The sequence below is a fragment of the Mirounga leonina genome, unplaced genomic scaffold (genome assembly GCF_011800145.1).
Source record: "Mirounga leonina isolate KUSES-001 unplaced genomic scaffold, KU_Mleo_1.0 Mir_153, whole genome shotgun sequence".
Classification (NCBI taxonomy): Eukaryota; Metazoa; Chordata; class Mammalia; order Carnivora; family Phocidae; genus Mirounga; species Mirounga leonina.
Window position 1 is genome coordinate 5,338,092 of NW_023270387.1, and position 21,827 is coordinate 5,359,918.

Sequence of the window (21,827 nt, forward strand, 5' to 3'; positions counted from 1 at the left end):
GTCATGATCCCAGGGTCCTGGGATCGAGCCCCGCATCAGGCTCCCTGCTCTGTGGGAAGCCTGCTTCTCCCTCTTCCACTACCCCTGCTTGTGTTCCCTCTCTCGCTGTCTCTCTCTCTCTCTGTGTCAATTAAATAAATAAATAAAATCTTTAAAAAAAAAAAAAAAGAAATGAAGAGATACGGAAGGTAGATCTAGAGTTGGGTAGATTTGTACCAGAAGGAGAGCACAGAAATCGTAGAGGAGAGGGTATAGTCCAAAAATACAAGGTGGAAACTCCCCAGGTGGAAACTCTTGTCCCTTCCCACCTATCCCTACAAGTCTTAATACTGAAAGTGCTAGCAAACATGCTGAGATACATCTTTAAGGAGTTTCAAAATTCCAAGGATAAATAAAATATCCTAGTTTTCTTGCAGTGAGGAAAAACCGTTAACTCTCAAACAAATCAGACTGTCCCCAACACTTTTCATTGGCCAGATTGGATGTAGGAGGTTGATGAAACATTTTCTTTAAATATTTGAAGGGAAATTATTCCAAACCTAGTATTCTCTAGTCAAGTTTGTAATCAAGTTTAAGACAAGATAAGCATATTTTCAGACAGGTAAGGATTTAGAGGATTTAAGGATCCTGCAGAAATAGGTACCCTTTCTTCTGTTACCAACATTGGTCATTAAGAAATTGAGCTTTTATTAAACTAGACAGAAGGAGGTGCTCCTAAACTAGGAATCTTGATGTTAGGATGACCGTAAATAGAAAATGGCAGACATGATCCATCCAAAATTATAAGAAAGTGGAAGCCAAAACATTTTAGCTCTAAAAATGGTTCCACAGAAACCAGCTAGGAAGCAGAACACGAACGCAGTGCTCCAAACTGAGCTCGGTATCCTCATCCAACCATTTGGGGTAATTTAAGAAATCTTGAATCAAAAATTCAAAAGCTGAGTAGAGAAATCAACAAAAGTAGGAGGAAATAAAATGAAAATTGAACTCAGAAAACAAATAGAAAAAGGCAAAATCATATCAGAAATTGATAATCTCAGTAGATGAAAAAACATGAAATGTTTCTTAAAAAACTGGAAAAATAAAAAATTATTCTTTAATCTGATAAAGGTCATCTGCAAGTATTCTAGCAGTAGACATCATCCCAATAGTGATACATTGGAAACCTTCTATTTAAAATTGGGACTAAGACAAATTGTCTATTTGCACACTGCATTTCCTTTTCCTCTAGATTTTGAAATTTGTTCCATGGCATGATAAGTAGTATATATATATATATATTTTAAAGATTTTATTTATTTATTTGAGACAGAGAGAATGAGAGAGACAGAGAGCACATGAGAGGGGGGAGGGTCAGAGGGAGAAGCAGGCTCCCTGCCGAGCAGGGAGCCCGATGCGGGACTCGATCCCGGGACTCCAGGATCATGACCTGAGCCGAAGGCAGTCGCTTAACCAACTGAGCCACCCAGGCGCCCGATAAGTAGTATATTTATATTGTACATGTGGGTATATCTTGTATCATCCCTAATCCTACATATTTTTCTTTAATCTGGTCTTTAAGGAGTTGATCCATTTTATTGGTCTTCTAATCTAACCAAATTTTAAAAATTACTTTAATAGGGTACATCGTATCAAAACTTGTTCGATCCACCTAAGCAGAGGTGCTAAGGAATTTATAGCCTTTAATGCATGTTAGAAAAAAGAGGTTGGAAGTCAGTGATCTGTGTGCTCATTTCAAGAAATGAGGACAAAGCCTAGCACATTAAAACTAAGGAAAGGGGCGCCTGGGTAGCTCAGTCATTAAGCGTCTGCCTTTAGCTCGAGTCATGATCCCAGCGTCCTGGGATCAAGTCCTGCATCGGGCTCCCTGCTTGGCGGGAAGCCTGCTTCTCCCTCTCCCACTCCCCCTGCTTGTGTTCCTTCTCTCGCTGTCTCTTGTCTCTCTCTGTCAAATAAATAAATAAAATCTTTAAAAAAAAAAAAAAAACTAAGGAAAGTATAAGGAAGGAAAGACAAAAGCCAAAATTTATGAAATACAAAATAATTGTGCAATAGAGAAAAGGAAAAGGCAAAAATTAGTTCTTTGGGAAGAATAATATTCAATTTATTTTCATTATCAGATCCATAATTTGCTTTTTTTTTTTTTTTTTTAAGTGGGCTCCATGCTGGGTATGGAGCCCATTGCAAGACTTGAACTCACAACCCTGAGATCAAGAATTGGACACTTAACTGACTTAGCCACCCAGGCGCCCCCATGATTTGTTTCTTTATTAATGTCTTCTTTCTGGTTACTTTGAATTATTTTTATTTTATTTTATTTTTTTTAAGATGAATTCTTAGTTCTTTTATCTTTTTGTTTCAAATGAAAGCATTCAAGCCTATACTTTTTTTTTCTTAATACTGCTTTTATTGTTACCATAGGTTTTACAGTATGAAATGTTTTCCTTTTTATTGCTCTCTCGGTTGTTAGTAAATTTTTTAAAATAATCCATGCATTATCCAGGGACTTACTTTCTAATAATGATGTCTTTTTTGATCACTTACTTACTTACTTATAGATTATGATCAGAGAAATAGCCTATAAAAATATCTTTAAAAAATTTATATGGGTGCATATGCTCTTAGGAAAAAAATTTTTTTTTTCTTTTTTAAAGATTTCATTTTTAAGTGATCTCTGTACCCAATGTGGGGCTTGAACTCACAACCCTGAGAGTAAGAGTTGCGTGCTCCACCCACTGAGCAAGCTAGGCGCCCCGAAAAAATTATCTTTTTGATGGTTGTAATGAGAATCTCTAATAAATCTTATTTATTGATTGTATTTTTAAATTCCTCTTTGTCCTTAATTTTTTTTTGGTCTAGATTTTCAAATGTTAAGAGATCTTGGGATAGACACTGCTGACTAGCTAAGCCACACCCATTCCTGGTTTTATGTGCCTTGTGTACTTTCCATGCGGCTGCATATTGTAATATTCACTTCTTCAGGTTCCCTTGCTGTTTGGGTCATCATGTGACGCAATTCCAGCAGATAGGTTTACAGGAAGGCTTCTGAGAAAGGTTTTGCTTTTCAGATTAATTAAACTAATGTACCTAGCGCAGTCCTCCTTTTCCACCTTTAAACCCTCACAGGGATAAGAGGTGCTAAAGGGGCACAGTGGAGAGAGAAAGATGCTTTTCTCAGTCTCTGACCAGACACCAGCAGCTGTCTACCTCTAGACTTCTGTCTACGTTATTTACGAAAAATAACGTAATAATCGGAGCCACTGTTAATTGAATTTAATGTTTTAGCTAAATGCAGGATGTTTTAAGTATTCCATTGTATTTGTATCAAGTTCTTTCATTCTGAATCATTCTGTTATATTTTGATACATATATATATTTGATATGTATATGTATCAAAAGTAACACAAAAATAATGTAAATAGTTGGATATATCTTCATAAATAATGCCTTTTATCATTACACAATATTTCTTTTCTCTAGTTCTTTTAACCTTAAATTCCTCTTTGGATAATATTAATATTGCCACCCTGCTTTATTTGGTTTGTGTTTGCCTGTTATCTCTTAAGACACACTGTCTTTTTTTTTTTTTCCCTTAAAAATTTTTTTTTGGTAAATTGTACATTACATAAAATGTACCACTTGAACGAATTCAGTGGTATTTTACAATTCATTGGCACTGAGTACATTCACAATGTTGTGCCAACATCAACATTATCCATCTTTTAGAACGTCTTCATCATCCCACACAGAAGATCAGAGCTCTTTGTCTCTATGAATTTGCCTATTCCAAGTTCATTGTATAAGGGAAATCATAACACTGTTTGTCCTTTTGAAGGACATACTGTCTTCTAATGGGATAATTTACTGAGTTCCTATTTAATGTTACAACTGCTTTCTTGTTTTATTGCTTCTCTAAATTTATCAGTTAGTAGCTAATCTTGTTTCTTCATTTTTTGTTTATTTTTGTTAATTTGAAAGTTCACTTCCATTAGTGGTTACATTCCTATTTCTCACTCTCCATCGGAAGCATATAGTGTTACTATTAATCAAAAGCAAAATACCTGTTTTTTATACCGGGGTCACACTTTCTCTTTTACTTTCTTTGTACCCAAGGAAGGTGAAACCTTTGGACTACTTCTTACCTCTTGCCCTTCTCTCTATTGCCTTAAAACCTTTGAAAAACCTTTACTTTGTCCCTTTCCCACCCACCCCCCTCCCTGATTTTTGTATATAGTTAAGTAGTTAAAATGAATTTTGCTTACAACATGTCGTTTTTTAAAAGCACTTTGGTTGGGGCGCCTGGATGGCTCAGTCGGTTAGGCGTCTGCCTTAGGCTCAGGTCATGATCTCGGGGTCCTGGGATCGAGCCCTACGTCAGGCTCCCTGCTCAGCATGAGCCTGCTTTTCCCTCTGCCCTTCCCCCTGCTTGTGCTTGCTTGCTCGCTCTGTCTGGTGCTCTCTTTCTTTCTCAAATAAAATCTTTAAAAAAAAACGAAATACAAGCACTTTGGTTATATATTCCAAGAGAATGTATTCTTTTTTTTTTTTAAAACATTTTATTTATTTATTTTGACAGCGAGCGAGCGAGAGGGAACACAAGCAGGGGGAGTGGGAGAGGGAGAGTACACAATTTTGTACTCATAGTGCTACTTTATAAAATACCCTTTCTCTACCCACCTCACACCTTTGCCTGGCAAACTCCTACTTGTTCTTTGAGATTAAGCTCAGGAAAGCAACTCGTTCAGGGAGCCTTCCTTTCCCTCACTACCTCTCAGCTTCTCCCTTTGGCTCTCACCCTCTTCTGGGTTCCTGAACCATCTTGCGTTTATATGCACAGTAGTCGTACACATACTGAATTGTATCAGCCTATTTTGTATCAGTTTCTTCTTTTAGCCTCTGGATTCCTTTAGTTATGAGGTGAGATTGCAGAGGGGTCAGTTACCCATTTCACAGTTTATGCAAAGATCAGTGGGAAACCATTGGAGGTTTTACATATGGAGCTAATATGATGTGATTTGTTTCAGAGACTCACTTTGGATACTGTTTGTGGAATGGTTGGTTTGGAGAAGCGCAGGAGTAAGTTTGGGGAAATGGTTTTGTGTGTCTTCTGGAGCCCACCTGCCTGGGTCCACTGTACACTAGCTTTGTAATCTTAGAGATGTTTCTTAACCTTTGTTTACCTCAGTCTCTCCATCTGTAAAATGGTGATAAAAATAGTACTACCTTGGGGCACCTGGGTGACTCAGTCATTAGGTGTCTGCCTTCGGCTCAGGTCATGGTCCCAGGGTCCCGGGATCGAGCCCCGCATCGGGCTCCCTGCTCGGCGGGAAGCCTGCTTCTCCCTCTCCCACTCCCCCTGCTTGTGTTCCCTGTCTCGCTGTCTCTCTCTCTGTCAAATAAATAAATAAAATCTTTAAAAAAAAAATAGTACTACCTTCAGAGTTGCGGTGAAGGTTAAATGAATTAAAACAGCTTAGAATAGTAATTGGTGCATAGTAAGCAATCACATGTTACGGATTATGTTGTTATTCAGCAAATATTTATGTGTTCGCTGCATACTAGGCAGTGAGCTAGATACCACTCTTAAGCTGAAAGCTAAATTTAACAGGTGACAAAAGCAAGTTCAAATTAATAATATACAGACAGAACATTGAGTTACAATGATTGGTGTCCCTGAGAATCTGGATATAAAACAAACTATTTGGCCGTTGTTATAATGTTACAATTCTGGAGATCTCGTATTTTGATTCCTTTGACATTTTTTATAGCAGGGACCCCATTAGATACTACATGAGTCACTGGGGAACATTTTTTGAATAAAAGAATCCTCGATAATAAGACTCTATCCTTTTGTTAGTTTACCTACTCTATAACTTGGTAATTGAGAAATTAATTTTTGAACATGTTGTATTACTATTAAATAAATATACTGTCAGCTTTATAAGTTCAGAGTTTTTGTATACCAGTTTAGGAGAGCTTTTGTTTTTGTTTTGTTTTAGTTAAACAAAGGAGATACAGTGGTAATTCATGTGTAAATATAATGAATATATGGGGAAAGCTAAGAGACTTGCTGGTATTTAAATGACTAATTTTTTTTAAAGAGAATAGTTTATATATATTGTGGTAAAGAATTAAAATAATTTATACTTTACATGAAAAAAATTGATAGTGGTTAACCATGGGGTGTGGGATTTAAAAATGGGAGCATGCTTTTATAATTAAAGATAAACAGTAAATAGCAGAGATTTAAGGAGGAAAACAATGACAAAGTAAAATAAAAGTAGAAACAAATATGTGTGTACGTTAGATAACTTACAAAGAATTTGTGGTTCTTATGAATGGTTTCATCCACCCTCAGCTGGGTGTAGCATGGTCCATGGAAACTGTATTCACACAGAACTTGATGTGAGTTTTGTCTTTGTTCTTGTTCTAGTGTTCACGTTTGTTTACCTGCTTTATTTTTACAGGGATGTGCATGCAGTCTGTCTCTGGGATGATAAAGGTCCAGCAAAAATTCATCAGGCTTTAAAAGAAGATATTCTTGAGTTTATCAAGCAAGCACAGGCAGTAAGTTCTGCATCTTTAGATTAAGTTTATTTTAAGATTTAGAAAATATTGTATTTTCTGATGTAGGACTCCCAGAAATAATTTTAAAATATCACATTGACTTTTGACATTTGCTGATTAAAGTTTTTTAAAATTTATTTATTTAATCAATCTCTACAGACCCAGCATGGGACTGTAGCTCAAAACCCAGAGATCAAGAGCTACAAGCTCTACTGACTGAACCAGCCAGGCGCCCCATGTTCACTAAATTTTTTAATGAGCTGATTGTTATTGGTTGTTTATTCCCCCTTAGTGACATTTTTGTCAAGACAGTACATCATTATCCTCAGTTAAAAGTGCTGTTTCTATATATATTCTTTTTCTGTATATGATCTTCAATATCTTAAGTACCTGATTGTTACATATTTAATTGAAGTCAAGTACCTGATTGTTACATATTTAATTCTGCTCATAGCCAACACCATGATGTTAAAAGATTCATGTCACATGGGGCATTACTTACAAAATGAAATGTTTTGATATCACCATTAATTCTGTCATCTTGAAAAATGATTTTTTAAAAAAGACTTTATTTATTTATTAGAGGGAAAAAGGGGAGAGAGAGAGAATCTCAAGCAGACTCTGTGCTGAGTGCAGAGCCCGACACAGGGCTCAATCTCAAGACCCTGAGATCACGAGTCAAGGTGAAACCAAGAGTCAGATGTTCAAAAAACTGAGCCACCCAGGCGCCCCCTGATAAATAATTTTTTAAGAAGTATTACAGTTTTGGGGCGCCTGGGTGGCTCAGTCGATTAAGCGTTTGCCTTTGGCTCAGGTCATGATCCCAGGGTCTTGGGATGGAGGCCCACTTCAGGCACCCGCTCAGTGGGAAGTCTGTCCCTCTGCCCTCCCCCCCTCTCATGCTCTTTTGCATGTGCTCTCTATCAAATAAATGAAAAATTAAAAAAAAAAAAGTTTTATAGAAAATTCTCTTTTAATGAATATAAATTATATTTTCAGACTTTGCTTAGAAAAATAAATACTTTTTTATCACAATTGAATCAAAAGTATACTTTTCCAGAACTCATTTAGAAATAATGCATTGGGAAGCATATCATCTTACCTGTTTATGACTTTCAGTGATAATATAAATTATGTTTATTTCAAATTGATAGAGGTTTAGTCTTCAGTTTCTGGAAATGGGCTCCTAAACAGTCATCATCTTAGATATCATTAACAAATGTTAAAAAATATACTTCACACTACAAAACAAAAATACGTGTTTCATTGTAACATGACCCATTGAAATCTGGAATGTAGACTTTAGTAAGACCCTGAGGATGAGGTTTAGTGTCACTAATTCAGAGTGTTTAAATGATAGGAATAGTAATGCCAGACATGGCTATATGACTTCTCAACTTCTTTTTTTTTTAAGATTTTATTTATTTGACGAGCAAGAGCATAAGTTGGGGGCAGGTAGAGGGAGAGAGGGAGAAGCAGGCTCCCCGCTGAGCAAGGAGCTTGACACAGGGCTTGATCCCAAGACCCCAGGATCATGATTTGAACCTAGGGCAGACGTTTGACTGAGTCACCCATTCACCCCCGATTTCTAAACTTTTTTTTTTTAAAGATTTTATTTATTTATTTGAGACAGAGAGAGCACATGAGAGGGGGGAGGGTCAGAGGCAGAAGCAGGCTCCCTGCCGAGCAGGGAGCCCGATGCGGGACTCGATCCCGGGACTCCAGGATCATGACCTGAGCCGAAGGCAGTCGCTTAACCAACTGAGCCACCCAGGCGCCCCCGATTTCTAAACTTTTAAGAAGATTTAGCTTTGTGAGTTATTTTACTAGTCAGTTATTAGACTAATTGAGCTTATCTAGTTAGGAGGATCAGATCTCTTAAACAGGACAGATTGTTTCCATATGCATTAAAATATTTATAGTATTATTTGAAATGACAAAATGGGAAGTAAAAAGTAAATGTACAATGCTTGCCAAGTTATTAGGGTATTTAATTTTGGTACCTGGGTGGTTCATTCGTTAAGCGTCTGCCTTCAGCTCGGGTCATGATCCCAGTGTCCTGGGATTGAGCCCCGCATCGGGCTCCCTGCTCAGCGGGAAGCCTGCTTCTCCCTCTCCCCCTGCTTGTGTTCCCTCTCTCGCTGTGTCTCTCTCTCTCAAATAAATAAATAAAATCTTAAAAAAAAAAAAATCAACATAAGTATTTTTTTTGCTCATTAATTCTGTATAGCAATTTGGCCTAGGCTCACCTCATTTCTTCTAAGCTTATTAATGTGCCAGCAGGTAGCTGGTGGCTTTGCCGGGACTGGATGATCCAAGAGAGCTTTTCTCACATACTTGGTATTTGGTGCTGGCTTTCACCTGGGCCTTTCTCCCTCAGGTGGTTTCCCATTCTGGGGGAACCCAGCTTTTGAGGTGATAGTGGAATCTTCAAGATTTCCTCAGATCTTGGTTCAGAAGTCTCACGGTGTCACATCTGCATTCTGCTGATCAAAACAATCACAGGACCAGCCCAAACCAGTGGTGGAGAAATAGACCCCGCCATCTTTTAAAAAATTGAGATTTAATTTACATACCAGAAAATTTACCCTCTTCAAGTATAAGGTTTAGTGGGTTTTAGTATATTCATAAAGTTGTGCAGCCATCATCCACTCATTCTAAACATTTTCATCACCCTAAAAAGAAACTGTGTACCCATTAGCAGTTAATCCCCTATGACCCACTCACTCCCCACAAACCCTGGTGACCACTCATCTTCTTTGTTTCCATGCATTTGTTTGTTGTGTGCATTTCCTATAAATGGGATCATGCAATATGTGACCTTTTATGACTGGCTTCTTTCATTGACGATAATGTTTTTAAGGTTCAACTACATTGTAGTATTTATCCGTATTGCATTTCATTTTATGGCTGAATAATATTCCGTAGTATGGCTGTACAACATTTTTTTTTTAATCTATTCATCATCGGTGGACATTTGGGTTGTTACTACTTTTTGTCTGTTTTGAGTAATGCTGCTAGGAACATTTGTGTGTAAGTTTTTTTTTTTAATTGAGGTGTAATTGACATATAATATTAGTTTTAGGTGAACAACATAATGATTTGATATTTGTATATATTATGAAATGATCACCACAGTAAGTCTAGTTAACATCCATCACCACACATAGTTACAGAATTTTTTTTCTTGTGATGAGAACTTTTAAAATCTCTTATCAACTTTCTAATATTCAATACAGTATTGTTAACTGTTGTTGCCATCCATATGCTACATTGCTACTTCCTCAGTCTTATTTATTTTATAATTGGAAATTTTTTTTTTTTTTTTAAAGATTTTATTTATTTATTTGACAGAGAGAGAGATAGCGAGAGCAGGAACACAAGCAGGGGGAGTGGGAGAGGGAGAAGCAGGCTTCCCACTGAGCAGGGAGCCCGATGCGGGGCTCGATCCCAGGACCCTGGGATCATGACCTGAGCCGAAGGCAGACGCTTAACGACTGAGCCACCCAGGCGCCCTATTTTATAACTGGAAATTTGTACCTTTTGACTCCTTGCCCATTTGTGCCCCACCCAGCACTCCCTACCTCTTGCAACTACCAGTCTGTTCTCTGTATCAGTGAGCTTGGGTTTTTTGTTTTTGTTTTAAATTCCACGTGTAAGTGAAATCATACTTATCTTTTGCTGTCTTATTTCACTTAGCATAATGCCCTCAAGATCTATCTTTGTTATTGCAAATGGCAAGATTTCATTTTTTTTCTAATGGTTGAGTAATAGTCCATTGTGTATACATACCACATTTTCTTTGTCTTATTTATCTATTAGTTGATCCTTAGGTTATTTCTATAACTTGGCTATCGTAAATAATGCCTCAGTGTACATGAGAGTGCATGTCTTTTCGAGTTAGTGTTTTGTTTTCTTCACATAAATACCCAGATGTGGAATTGCTGGGTCATATGGTAGTTCTGTTTTTAATTTTTCAAGTAACCTCCATACTGTTTTCCACAGCAGCTGCACCATTTTACTTCCCACCAGCAGTGCACAGGGTTTCCCTCTTCACAACATCCTGGCCAACACTTGTTCTTTCTTGCCTTCTTGATACTAGCCATCCTGACAGGTGTGAGGTGATAGATAGCTCATGTGGGTTTGATATGCATTTCCCCAATGATGAGTGACGTTGAGCACCTTTTCATGTGTCTGTTGGCCCTCCGTGTGTCTTCTTTGGAAAACGTCTGTGCAGATCTTCTGCCCGTTTTTCAGTCGCATTGTTTATTTTTTGCTCCTGAGTTGTAGGAGTTCTTTGTCTGTGTTGGGTGTTAGCTCCTCGTCAGATCCATGACGTGCAGTGATTTTCTCCCTTTACAAGGTTGTCTTCATCACATTCGTGGGCCCCTTTGCTGTGCTGTGGTTCTGGAGTTGGAGGTGGTCCACTTGTCTGTTTTTGCTTTTGTTGCTTTGGGTACCATATTCAAAAAAATCATCGCCACGACCTATGTTAAGGAGCTCACCTAAGCCTGGGTTTTCCTCTAGGTGTCTTATGGTTTCAGGTGTTAGGGTCAAGTCTTTAATCCATTTTGAGTCAACTTTTGCGTATCGTGCAGGATAGTGGTGCGGTTTCATTCTTTTGCACGTGGCCGTCCTGTTTCCCCAGCACCGTTTATTGAAGAGACCGTCCATCCCCGTTGTATATTCTTGGCTCCTTTGTTGTGAACTAACTGACCGTATGCGTGTGGGTTTGTTTCTGGGCTCTCTGTTCTGTTCCACTGATCTCTGTGTCTGTTTTGAGGACGATGGAGCTCTGGAACGTAGTTTGCCATCAGGAAGGTGATGCTCCAGCTTTGTTGTTCTCTCTTAAGATCGCTTTGACTGTTCTGGGTCTTCTGTGGTTCTCTCCAAGTGGTAGGTTTGGTGGTTCTTTTTCTGTGGGAAATGCCATTGGACTTTTGATTGAGATTGCATTGAGTTTGTATGTTTTTGGTAGTGTGGATATTTTAATGCTATTGTTCTTCCATTCTGTGAGCAGCAAATATCTTTCCATGTATTTGTGTCTTCTGTTTGTTTCATCCGTGCCTTACAGTTTTCAGTGTACAGGTCTTTCACCTCCTTGGTTGAGTTTATTCCTAGGTATTCCTGGGATCTGTTCCAGGGATATAAGATTGGTTAGTTCAACATCCACAAGCAAACCTTTGTGAAACACCACATGAACAAAATAAAGTATAAAATCGTATGATCATCTCAAATAGATGCAGAAAAACCATTTGACAAAATGCAACATCTATTTATGATTAAAACTCCTAAAAAGTTGGTATAAAGGGAATGTATCTCAACATTATAAAGGCAGTATAGGACAAACCCACAGCTAAAATCACTCAATGGAGAAAAGCTAAAAGTTTTTCCTCTAAGATCAGGAACAGGACAAAAATGCTAATTCCCACCACTTTGATGCAGCATAGTACTGGTAGCAATCAGACAAGAAAAAGAAATAAAAGGCATCCAAGTCGAAAAGGAAGAAGTTAAAAAAATAAAAAGTAAAACCGTCACTATTTGCAGATAACATAATATAGAGAAAACCATGAAGATTCTAACAAAAAACTGTCAGAACAGACGAATATAGTAAAGATGCATGATACAGAATTAATATACAAAAATAAATCTATTCCGTTTCTATACGCTTAAAACTATCAGTAAGAGAAAGTTAAAAACCAATCCCATTTAAACTTGCATCAGAAAGAATAAAATATGGGCACCTGGGTGGCTCAGTTAAAATGTCTGTCTTGGGCTTGGGTCATGATCCCAAGGTCCTGGGATTGAGCCCTGTTTGGGCTCCCTGCTCCCAGCTCTTGTTTTCGCTCTCAAATAAATAAATAAAATCTTAAAAAAAAAAAAAAAGAGTTGCATGCTCTACCACCTGAGCTAGCCAGGAACCCCAGTCCTTTATATTTCTCTTATCAGCTGTAATGTCTCCTATTTCATTTCTGATACTGTTTGAGTCCTCTTTTTTCTTGGTGACTGTGCACAGGTTTTTCATGAACTTTTTTGGGGACATAGATATTTATAGCAGCATTTTTCATGATAGCCAGTGGGTGGAAACAACCCGAATGTCCATCAGTGGACAAAATAGATAAACTAAATGTGGTGTATCTATAAAATGGTATAGTGTTCAGCCATAAAGGAATAAAGTCTTGATACATCCTAGGACTTGGGGGTCCCTTGAAACTGTTAAATGAAAAGTCAATTATAAATGTCTACGTACTATGGGGCGCCTGGGTGGCTCAGTCGGTTAAGCTTCTGATTCTTGATCTCAGCTCAGGTCTTGATCTCAGGGTCATGAGTTCAGGCCCCTTGTTGGGGGCACTGGGTGGCTCAGTCAGGTGGACTGAGTCCAGCTCTTGGTTTCAGCTAGGGTTGTGGTCTTGGGGTGGTGGGATCGAGCCCTGTATAGGGCTCTGCACTCAGTGTGTGGTCGGCTCTGTATTCTCTCTCTCCCTCTGCCCCCCAACTCGTGCACGTGTTCCCTCCCTCATTTGCACGCCCTCTCTCAAAAATAAATAAAATCTTAAAAAAAATAAAATAAATGTCTACATATTACATGTTTCCATTCATATGAAAGTCTGGAACAAGTGAGTATATAGACACTGAAAGTAAATTAGTGGTTGCTTAGGGTTGGGGAAGGGATGGATGGGAATGGTAGTTAGGGGAGGATAAAAAGGTGATAGCTTAAGGATATAGGGTGTTAGGGTTTTTTATTGAGATATACCTGACATAAAACATTTTATTAGTTTCATGTGTACATTATGATTTTATGTATGTACCAACATCATTGCCAGAGTAAGTCTTTGTGAACATGCTTTAATTTTTCTTGGATACCATATAGTTTATACAATAAATAAAATATTTTTATATAAATTTTATACATTGTATATATGTTTATATATATTTATATATATAATTTTATATATTTTATATTTATAGCATGAATATATTCTGTTATTCTTTCAAGCACCTACCTGTGTTTATTTCAAATTCATATGATTCTTTTTTTTCAGCGAGTACTGAGCCATCAAGATGATACAGCTTTGCTAAAAGCATATATTGTTGAATGGCGAAAATTCTTTACACAGTGCGATATTTTACCGAAGCCTTTTTGTCAACTGGAGATTACTTTAATGGGTAAACAGGGCAGCAATAAAAAATCAACTGTAGAAGACAGTATTGTTCGAAAAGTAAGTTACTTTTTGCATTTTTTACCCTAATCTTCAGAAAGAGGGTAATTTTACAACTTTAGAAAGTAATTCAGACTTTTAAGTGGTTTTTCTTTTTTTTTTTTTAAGATTTTATTTATTTATTTGAGAGAGAGAATGAGATAGAGAGCATGAGACGGGGGAGGGTCAGAGGGAGAAGCAGACTCCCTGCCGAGCAGGGAGCCTGATGCGGGACTCGATCCCGGGACTCCAGGATCATGAGCTGAGCTGAAGGCAGTTGCTCAACCAACTGAACCACCCAGGCACCCTAAGTGGTTTTTCTACTCGATCTATAAATTCCTTTTTGACTCTTGCTGGGTTTTACTGAATACTACCAACTTTCTTCTTTTCCACGTTTAGCTGCACTCCTCTTTCGTTATGTTGTGTGGTGTTAAGTTGTGGATCTGTGTCCTCAGATGTTAGCGCCTTGCTTTCTCCTTTTCCTGGTTTTATCTTCAGTATTCTATTTCCTTCTTCTTCTTTGTTACTTTTACCTTCCTAGAAATTACTTTTTTCCTCTTTCAAAAATCTCTCGTTAGGTTACCTTCTTGTATCTTTGTGTTTAATTGTGGCTAAATTATTGTTATCTTCATGATCTTCTTTTTACTTGATTCCAGTTATCATGAACTCATTATGTACTGTGTTTATTTTCATATTTTTGCATGGTTTCTAGTTAGAAGGTCTGTGTCCAGTAACCCCTCGTGATTTAATGGAAAGAACTCAGCTCTGAAAGTGGAATCCCAGGTTTTCTTTTCAACTCTTCAATCAGTTATGACCTAAACTCTCTGTCCTCATTTCGCATATGTATTCCTGCTTCTGAGAATCAAGTGGAAACATAGATTTGAAAAATAAAAAAGTGAAAAGTGCCTCTTGGACTTGAAGCAACTTGCTACTTGCTGTGAAGGTTATAGCAACAAAATCAGGCATTCAAATAGTGGCGAAGGCATCCTGCCCCTTCCCAACTCTAAACTTTGTGCTGATGTGGACAGGGATGCTGTGAATTTAGATACCCAGGGGTTCTCTGGGGGTAGAAATAACTGCAGTGTGAGAAATTATCCCCCTTCCCCCAAAAAAGAAAAAGAAAAGTACTTCTAGATGCTTTTTAATTTGCAGTTCCATAATCATATACTCTCTTGTTTTTTTGTTATTCTTGATTTATACCATTCCCTACGGATTATAGGAATCCGCATCACTTAACGATTAAGAGCATAGATTCTGGGACCATACCTGTTGGATTCACATCGCAGTGTTGCCGTTTGTGAGCTGTATAAGGGTGGGGAAACTAGCTTTCCTCTCAGTGTCCCAGATTCTAATTTCTCAAAAGGGAGCTAACAGTACCTATTTGTTGGTTTTGAGGATTAAATGAGTTACGTGTGAAAAGTACTTAGAGCGTGCTGGGTATGTAGTGAATGTTGTATACCTGCTAATGTTATCATTGATGCTGATGCTCTTGTCATTAATATATTTTCTGTATCTGACACAGTTTCTTGGAATGATAATACATATGGATATGGGTATAACATTGCCATCATTTAAATGGAACATCTGTCAGGTGGATTTGTAGGTCCAGTATCACACAGGTTTTCATTTGGTGCTTTTTGCATTTATCATGTGTTTATTATACAAATATGTATATGAGCATTCCAAACACCAGTATTACTGAAATTTAACCTTATAACTATAGGAGAGGTGAGCTTTTCCATGTATTGCTATATTTAATTTTTACAACAACCACTTGAAATTTGTATTATTATTTGTACTATTTTCAGATGGGAAATCCCGTAAATAAGTTAACATTTAACCAAACTTAAATACACTAGTTCCCTGAAGTATTCAAGTGAATATAGGCCTAAGAATTTGATTTCCTTTTCCAGTGTTTATAGTTCAAATTTTTTGTTTCTGTATGGTACCTGGTATATTAATAATTAAGATGATTGCATATTTCTTTTTGTCCTAGCTCATGCTTGATACATGGAATGAGTCCATCTTTTCAAATATAAAAAACAGACTCCAAGATAGTGCAATGAAGCTGGTACATGCTGAAAGATTAGGAGAAGCTTTTGATTCTCAGCTGGTCATCGGAGTAAGAGAATCCTATGGTATGTTCTGAACTTTTATGATCATAACTTTTTACGGAAATTCTGAGACCATTACAGAATAGTACGATCAGTTATTTGTGCTATCAAATAGTCACATCTACTTTGGGTGCCAGATGCTTTTAAGAGCCCACAGAAGGTATTAAATCTCTTCGAGGAAATATAGAAAAAAATCCATATTCCTGTGGTTAATACTGGTTTTCTCCATCTCACTCATTTCTTGGCTGGTGAACCCTTTTAGTGACCTAAATTAGAGAAACCGTAGATTTGAATCAAGAACTCAGAAAAGGTGGTAACTGGTTTTGTACTTACATTTTCAGGAAGTACGTTTATTCCATGTACACGTTCCTCTCTGAACTTTTCAGTTTCTGACCGTGATATTCTCATTTGTTCTTTAAATCAGATACACTGTTTTCTCTGAGAATACTCCTCTTTCCGCTTTACTTGTGGCTCATCCTCATCCTGTTTGCTGGCGGAGGCCTTTCCTAATTCCCAGACTAGGTCAGGTCCCTCTCACACTGCTTCATAGTACCGATGCCTCCCTGTCATCATACTTTAGTTAACTGTGTTGCTGACACTGAACATAGAATGTGGGCACAAAGTATGCCTCGGTAAGAATTTTTTTGTATTAATGAACCTTCAGCTATCTTTGGCTCTTTCTGTTGCCCCATATTTCTTTAGGTATCAAAGTCTCTAGGCTTTCGTCAGCAGCCATGTCATTGAAATTTATTCCTCCTCATTTCAGCTACCACCAGTTTATACTGTGTAAACTCTGCTTCTGGACTTTTGAAATAGTCTTCTTATAGTGATCTTATTGCTATAATTTAACCCGTGAACTGTTCACAAGATTAATTTTTAAGTACTGTTTTGTTAGTATTTTTCTTAGCATTTAGTGGTACACCACGCTGAAATCAGGTCACTTAGTCTGAGTGCTGAGGCTCTCCACAACCATTCCTAACTTCCCTTTCTACCTTGTTTTCTGCTAACCTTACAGTCCACTCAGACAACGTGGTCATTTTACCTTGACTTGGCCTTGTGATTTGGTACTTCCCCATATTTACTTATTTTACTAGCTTCTGTGTAAATTATAGTTTTTCCTTAAGACTTATCTCAAATCCTGTCTCAACTATGAATGGTTTCTTGACCATCTAGTTGGAAGTCATTCTGTTTCCTATTCAGAAATACAATAGGCCCATGCTATCTGTACTATTTGTCACTTCAGTGCTTTGTGCTGTTACCTTTTTAAGTCTCTTAACACAGAAGGATTTTGTCTTATATGATTTATGTTCTCTTGAGCATTGTCACAGTCCCTTGCACATAATGACTCCTCACTATTTGTTATTTCATTTATTGTACTCAAAATACTGATTTGAAACATAATTAGAGTAAAATTTATTTTCTGTTTTTCAGTTAACCTTTGTTCTAATCCTGAAGATAAGCTTCAAATTTATAGGGACAATTTTGAGAAGGCATACTTGGATTCAACAGAGAGATTTTATAGAACACAGGCACCCTCGTATTTACAACAAAATGGTGTACAGAATTATATGAAATATGTAAGTCAGAACTTAGTAATGTGATAATTTGAGCTCATCCGTTGATATTCTTAAAAATGATTGCTATTTTGCTTCTGGGCAGGCAGATGCTAAATTAAAAGAAGAAGAAAAACGAGCACTACGTTATTTAGAAACCAGACGGGAATGTAACTCTGTTGAAGCAGTAAGTAACTGTGTGATTGTGTATTCTTGGAGATTATTTCCAGTACAGTAACCCAGGGATGGCAAATACTTGATGCGAGTGTTCTTACTCATCCTTCTCACACCTCTGACCGGCATTACTGAATGCAGTTAGTACTCTTTCCCTGGTATTCCGGGGCACAGCTGCCAAAGTCACCTTATGCAGAACTCATTCATCGTTCTTTTGAGCTGATGTGCAAGATGAGATCTGTTTGCCATCCCTGCTCTAGACTTTACTACATTTAATGTACTTAATTTTTAAACAGTCTCCTTGTATTATGTTTTATGTGCATCTGTAGTTAACCATTTTAGTGATTTTCATGTTGCAAGTAAAATATGCTCCCTAGAGATACAGTTGATTCTTGTTATTCACAGTGATTATGTTCTGTAAAGTGGCTGTGAACACTGAATCAGTGAGTACCGATTAAATCATTACTTATAGGGGATATTTATTCTTGTTATGGGAGGACGTTTTCAAACTTGTCAAGAGATAAAATACTACTTGATCAGGGAACATCAGTCTTTATTTTGTTATTTTGTTTTTCTTTATACTGTAAGTTCCTCAAAAAACAAAACAAAACTGATCAGAAGTAGTAGCCATGTTACAGTATCTCTCCTGAGTGTTTTCTTATGGAGAATGACCTAAATGTGCTATAGTAAGGAAAATAAGAGTCAAGCTTGCAGAGAGTCTTAGAAATCGCTCATATATAGCAATGGTATTTACTCTAATTCCCTTCAGTCTTTGGAGCCTAGGAACTAGATTTAGATTTACATTCAAGGAGGCAACATTCCTGTTTGCCTGTGACCAAACATTTTCCAACTGTGGATGGATTTATTTATTTCTTTATTTGCTCCTGACTTTTCTTCGACTCTTCCATCTTGAATGATAGTCATGTTTATGCCTTGTTCAGAAAACAGGTTGAATTGGATTTTTTTTTTTTTAATAAAGTACAGTATATTTCCTCTTTTAGTGGTTAAAATAACTTTCATGTTGGCCAGAAAAGAGGGCTGATTTCATGGTTGTTTATAGAAATTCTCTGTAGAAATTTAAAGCCAGGCTTGGACTTCATCCAGAATGCAGGGAAGGCCATTGAATGTTTTTTAAGCAAGTGTGCCATGCTCACAGTCATCCCTTCAGGGGGATTAATCTGGTGACGATTTGAAAGATGAATTAGAATGGGGGAGAGAGAAGAGTAGAAGGTAGGAGGTCTTTGCAATAATTCATGCGGGGGTTGAGGATGTAGCCGAGAAGAGTAGAGAGAAAAGACTTCCCAGAGGTGGAACATGGTGTCATGTGTGGGGCTGGATGTTAAAGGGAATGGAGTCAGTAATGTTTCTGAGGCTTTGGCCTGGAGGAATTTAGCTGCTACAGGGAGGTTGGATAGAAGAGTAAGTCTCAGTCCTGAGAGAGAAATAGGAGTTAGTGTGACAAGTTTGAGTTGGTTGATGTGCCCATAGCATCTGGGTGGGGATGTTGCAGTTTTGTAAGATAGAATTGTTGTTTTTCTCCTCTAGTTTGTATGACTTAGTTGTATCATATCTATATGAAGCCTAAGGGGATTCAACTACAGATGTCTAAAAATAAGAGAAAGCATTAAAAAGAGGATGAGAATGGTAGAGATAATCAAATACACATGACAGTTGATATAGAACAAGTAAGCCTCCCTTTCTGCTTCATTTATTTTTTTTTATTTTTTAAGATTTTTATTATTTGAGACAGACCGAAAGCAAGAGAGGTCACAGAGGGAGAGGGAGAAGCAGACTCTGCCAAGCAGGGAGCCTGATGGGGGGCTCGATCCCAGGACCCTGGAATCATGACCCGAGCCGAAGGCAGACGCTTAACGACTGAGCCACCCAGGCGCCCCTCCCTTTCTACTTCAGAGCACGCGCACACACACACAGAAAAAAGTTAAAATAGAAGATGTGAATTTACTTTTCCACAGTTACCAAATAGTGTGAGCATCTCATCAAGCTGAATGACTTTAGGGTTCAAAGATAAGTTTTTTCGTTACAGTTTTCAGCGGAGAGACCCTCAGTGCACTGCAGCATACTTCCAAAGGAACGACTTTATTTGGGATGTGGGAGGTCTTCTTGTGTGGTTTGTTTTTATTTTGTTTCAATTTTCTGCTTATTTTTATTTTTTATTTTTTTAAAAAATTTTATTTATTTATTTGAGAGAGAGAATGAGATAGAGAGCATGAGAGGGGGGAGGGTCAGAGAGAGAAGCAGACTCCCTGCTGAGCGGGGAGCCGGACATGGGACTCGATCCCGGGACTCCAGGATCATGACCTGAGCCGAAGGCAGTCGCTTAACCAACTGAGCCACCCAGGCGCCCGTCTGCTTATTTTTAAAAATTAACTCTTGACTTAAGTAATAAGGTGTATACAGAAAAGTGCACAGAAATCTCAGGTATGCATTATTACAAAGTGAACATACCTATAAAATCACCACACAAGAATTACCAGCAGTTCCGAAATCACTCATCATGCCCCCTCCAAATTACTCTTACCATCTTTTTCTTCAAAGGTTATCACTCTCTTAACTTTTAACAACGTAGATTAGTATGTAGTTTGTACAGCAATATTTGGTGCAGAGGAGAAATCAAGTACCAAATTTGTAGGATTAGTTATAACATTGGGAATTTCAGGTTTAATGAAGATGCATTACTATTTATATACCTCACTGAGCTAAGGCCCTTATACTGTGTACATAACATTTACTATATATATTTGTTAATTTATAGTTTCTGTTTTCAAAGAGAAATGATATATGTTAAAATGAAGTATGTTGTGATGGAAGGAACAGTAAACCAAAAAATCACCAGGTCCTGATAGAAATAAAGTATGAACAGCATTATTTGAATAGTTAGTAAGAAACAAGTCACTTTCCATACTATAAACTATTCAGAACAGACTTACTGCCCTAAATTCTCTGAGAAGAATTATCAGCCATCAGAACATGCAATGGTATGTACTCACCTGTTAGACTATTCTTATTGGAGAACAATTACAGTGTAGGAAAATATATTTTACTGTTACAGTCACTTCCTATGGGGCTATACAGTAATACACATCAGAATTTAAGATTAAAGTATGTATGTTTTTGGCATTTATGTTTTTCTCTGTAAATTAGCAAATTATTGTGGTTTATCAGTTACCTTCTTTGTATTTAGTTGGTATAAATCAATACCAGTTCTTTAAACCTGACTAGTTTTTAATATATGCAGAAAAACAAGGTTTTGGACCTGTATTGTGTATAGTAGAGAAGATCTCACCTAGGCAGTACCCAGTTGTGAGGCCAGGTCTCCTGAAAGTCAGATGTACATTCCAAGTAATATTACTGTCGTACTCAGCAGCTCACTGGATTCTTTCATTGTTTATCAGAGTTTTATCATCTTGGGTATTCCAAGCAGCTGATTACATCATTTGCAAATAATGATGCTTTTGCCTTTCTATTATTAATATCTCCTATTTCCTTCAATAGACTAAATCTATTAATAGTTAATTTGGGGGGAAATGTTAAATATGGGGATCCTTGCTCCTTCAGTCTTTGATGGGAATGCTTCCACATTTTCATCATTAAGCATGGTGTTGGATTTTGGCATGATGTATGCATTTTGTTACGTTAAGAAACCATTTATTCTTCTTTTATAAAGAATATTATCAGAAATGTATATACTTTAGTCCTAAAACCAGTATCTTATTTAATGGAGGTATACTAGAGTCATTTCCACTTAGATCTTTTTTTTTTTTAAGGATTTTATTTATTTGAGAGCGAGAGCGAGAGCGAGAGAATGAGAGAGAGAACACGAGAGGGGGTAAGGTCAGAGGGAGAAGCAGACTCCCTGCCGAGCAGGGAGCCCGATGTGGGACTCGATCCCAGGACTCCAGGATCATGAGCTGAGCCGAAGGCAGTTGCTTAACCAACTGAGCCACCCAGGTGCCCATCCACTTAGATCTTTAACAAGGCAAGGATGCCCACCATTTCTGCTGCTACTTAACATTGTATAAGAGGCATTAACCTCTGCAGTTAGACTAGAGAAATCAATTGGAGGCATATGAATGGGTGAGCAGAAGTAAAACTCTGGAGATGATGTCATAGTATATTCAGAAAACTCCAGATAATCAATGATAAAACTAACTCAAACAATAAAGCAATTCAGTAAAGTAGTAGGATATAAAATTAACATG

The 21,827-nt window shown here is 37.5% G+C and overlaps 1 protein-coding gene across 1 annotated transcript in view; it reads left to right on the plus strand.

Moving 5' to 3' along the window:
• The window catches only part of CUL5 (cullin 5), an 88,952-nt gene that overhangs the window by 25,611 nt on the left and 41,514 nt on the right, over positions 1–21,827 (plus strand). The window contains exons 3-7 of the mRNA XM_035008851.1: positions 6,468–6,567; positions 13,611–13,787; positions 15,763–15,904; positions 17,312–17,457; positions 17,540–17,620. Coding sequence (XP_034864742.1) covers positions 6,468–6,567; positions 13,611–13,787; positions 15,763–15,904; positions 17,312–17,457; positions 17,540–17,620 — 646 coding nt within the window. The remainder of the gene's footprint in view (positions 1–6,467; positions 6,568–13,610; positions 13,788–15,762; positions 15,905–17,311; positions 17,458–17,539; positions 17,621–21,827) is intronic.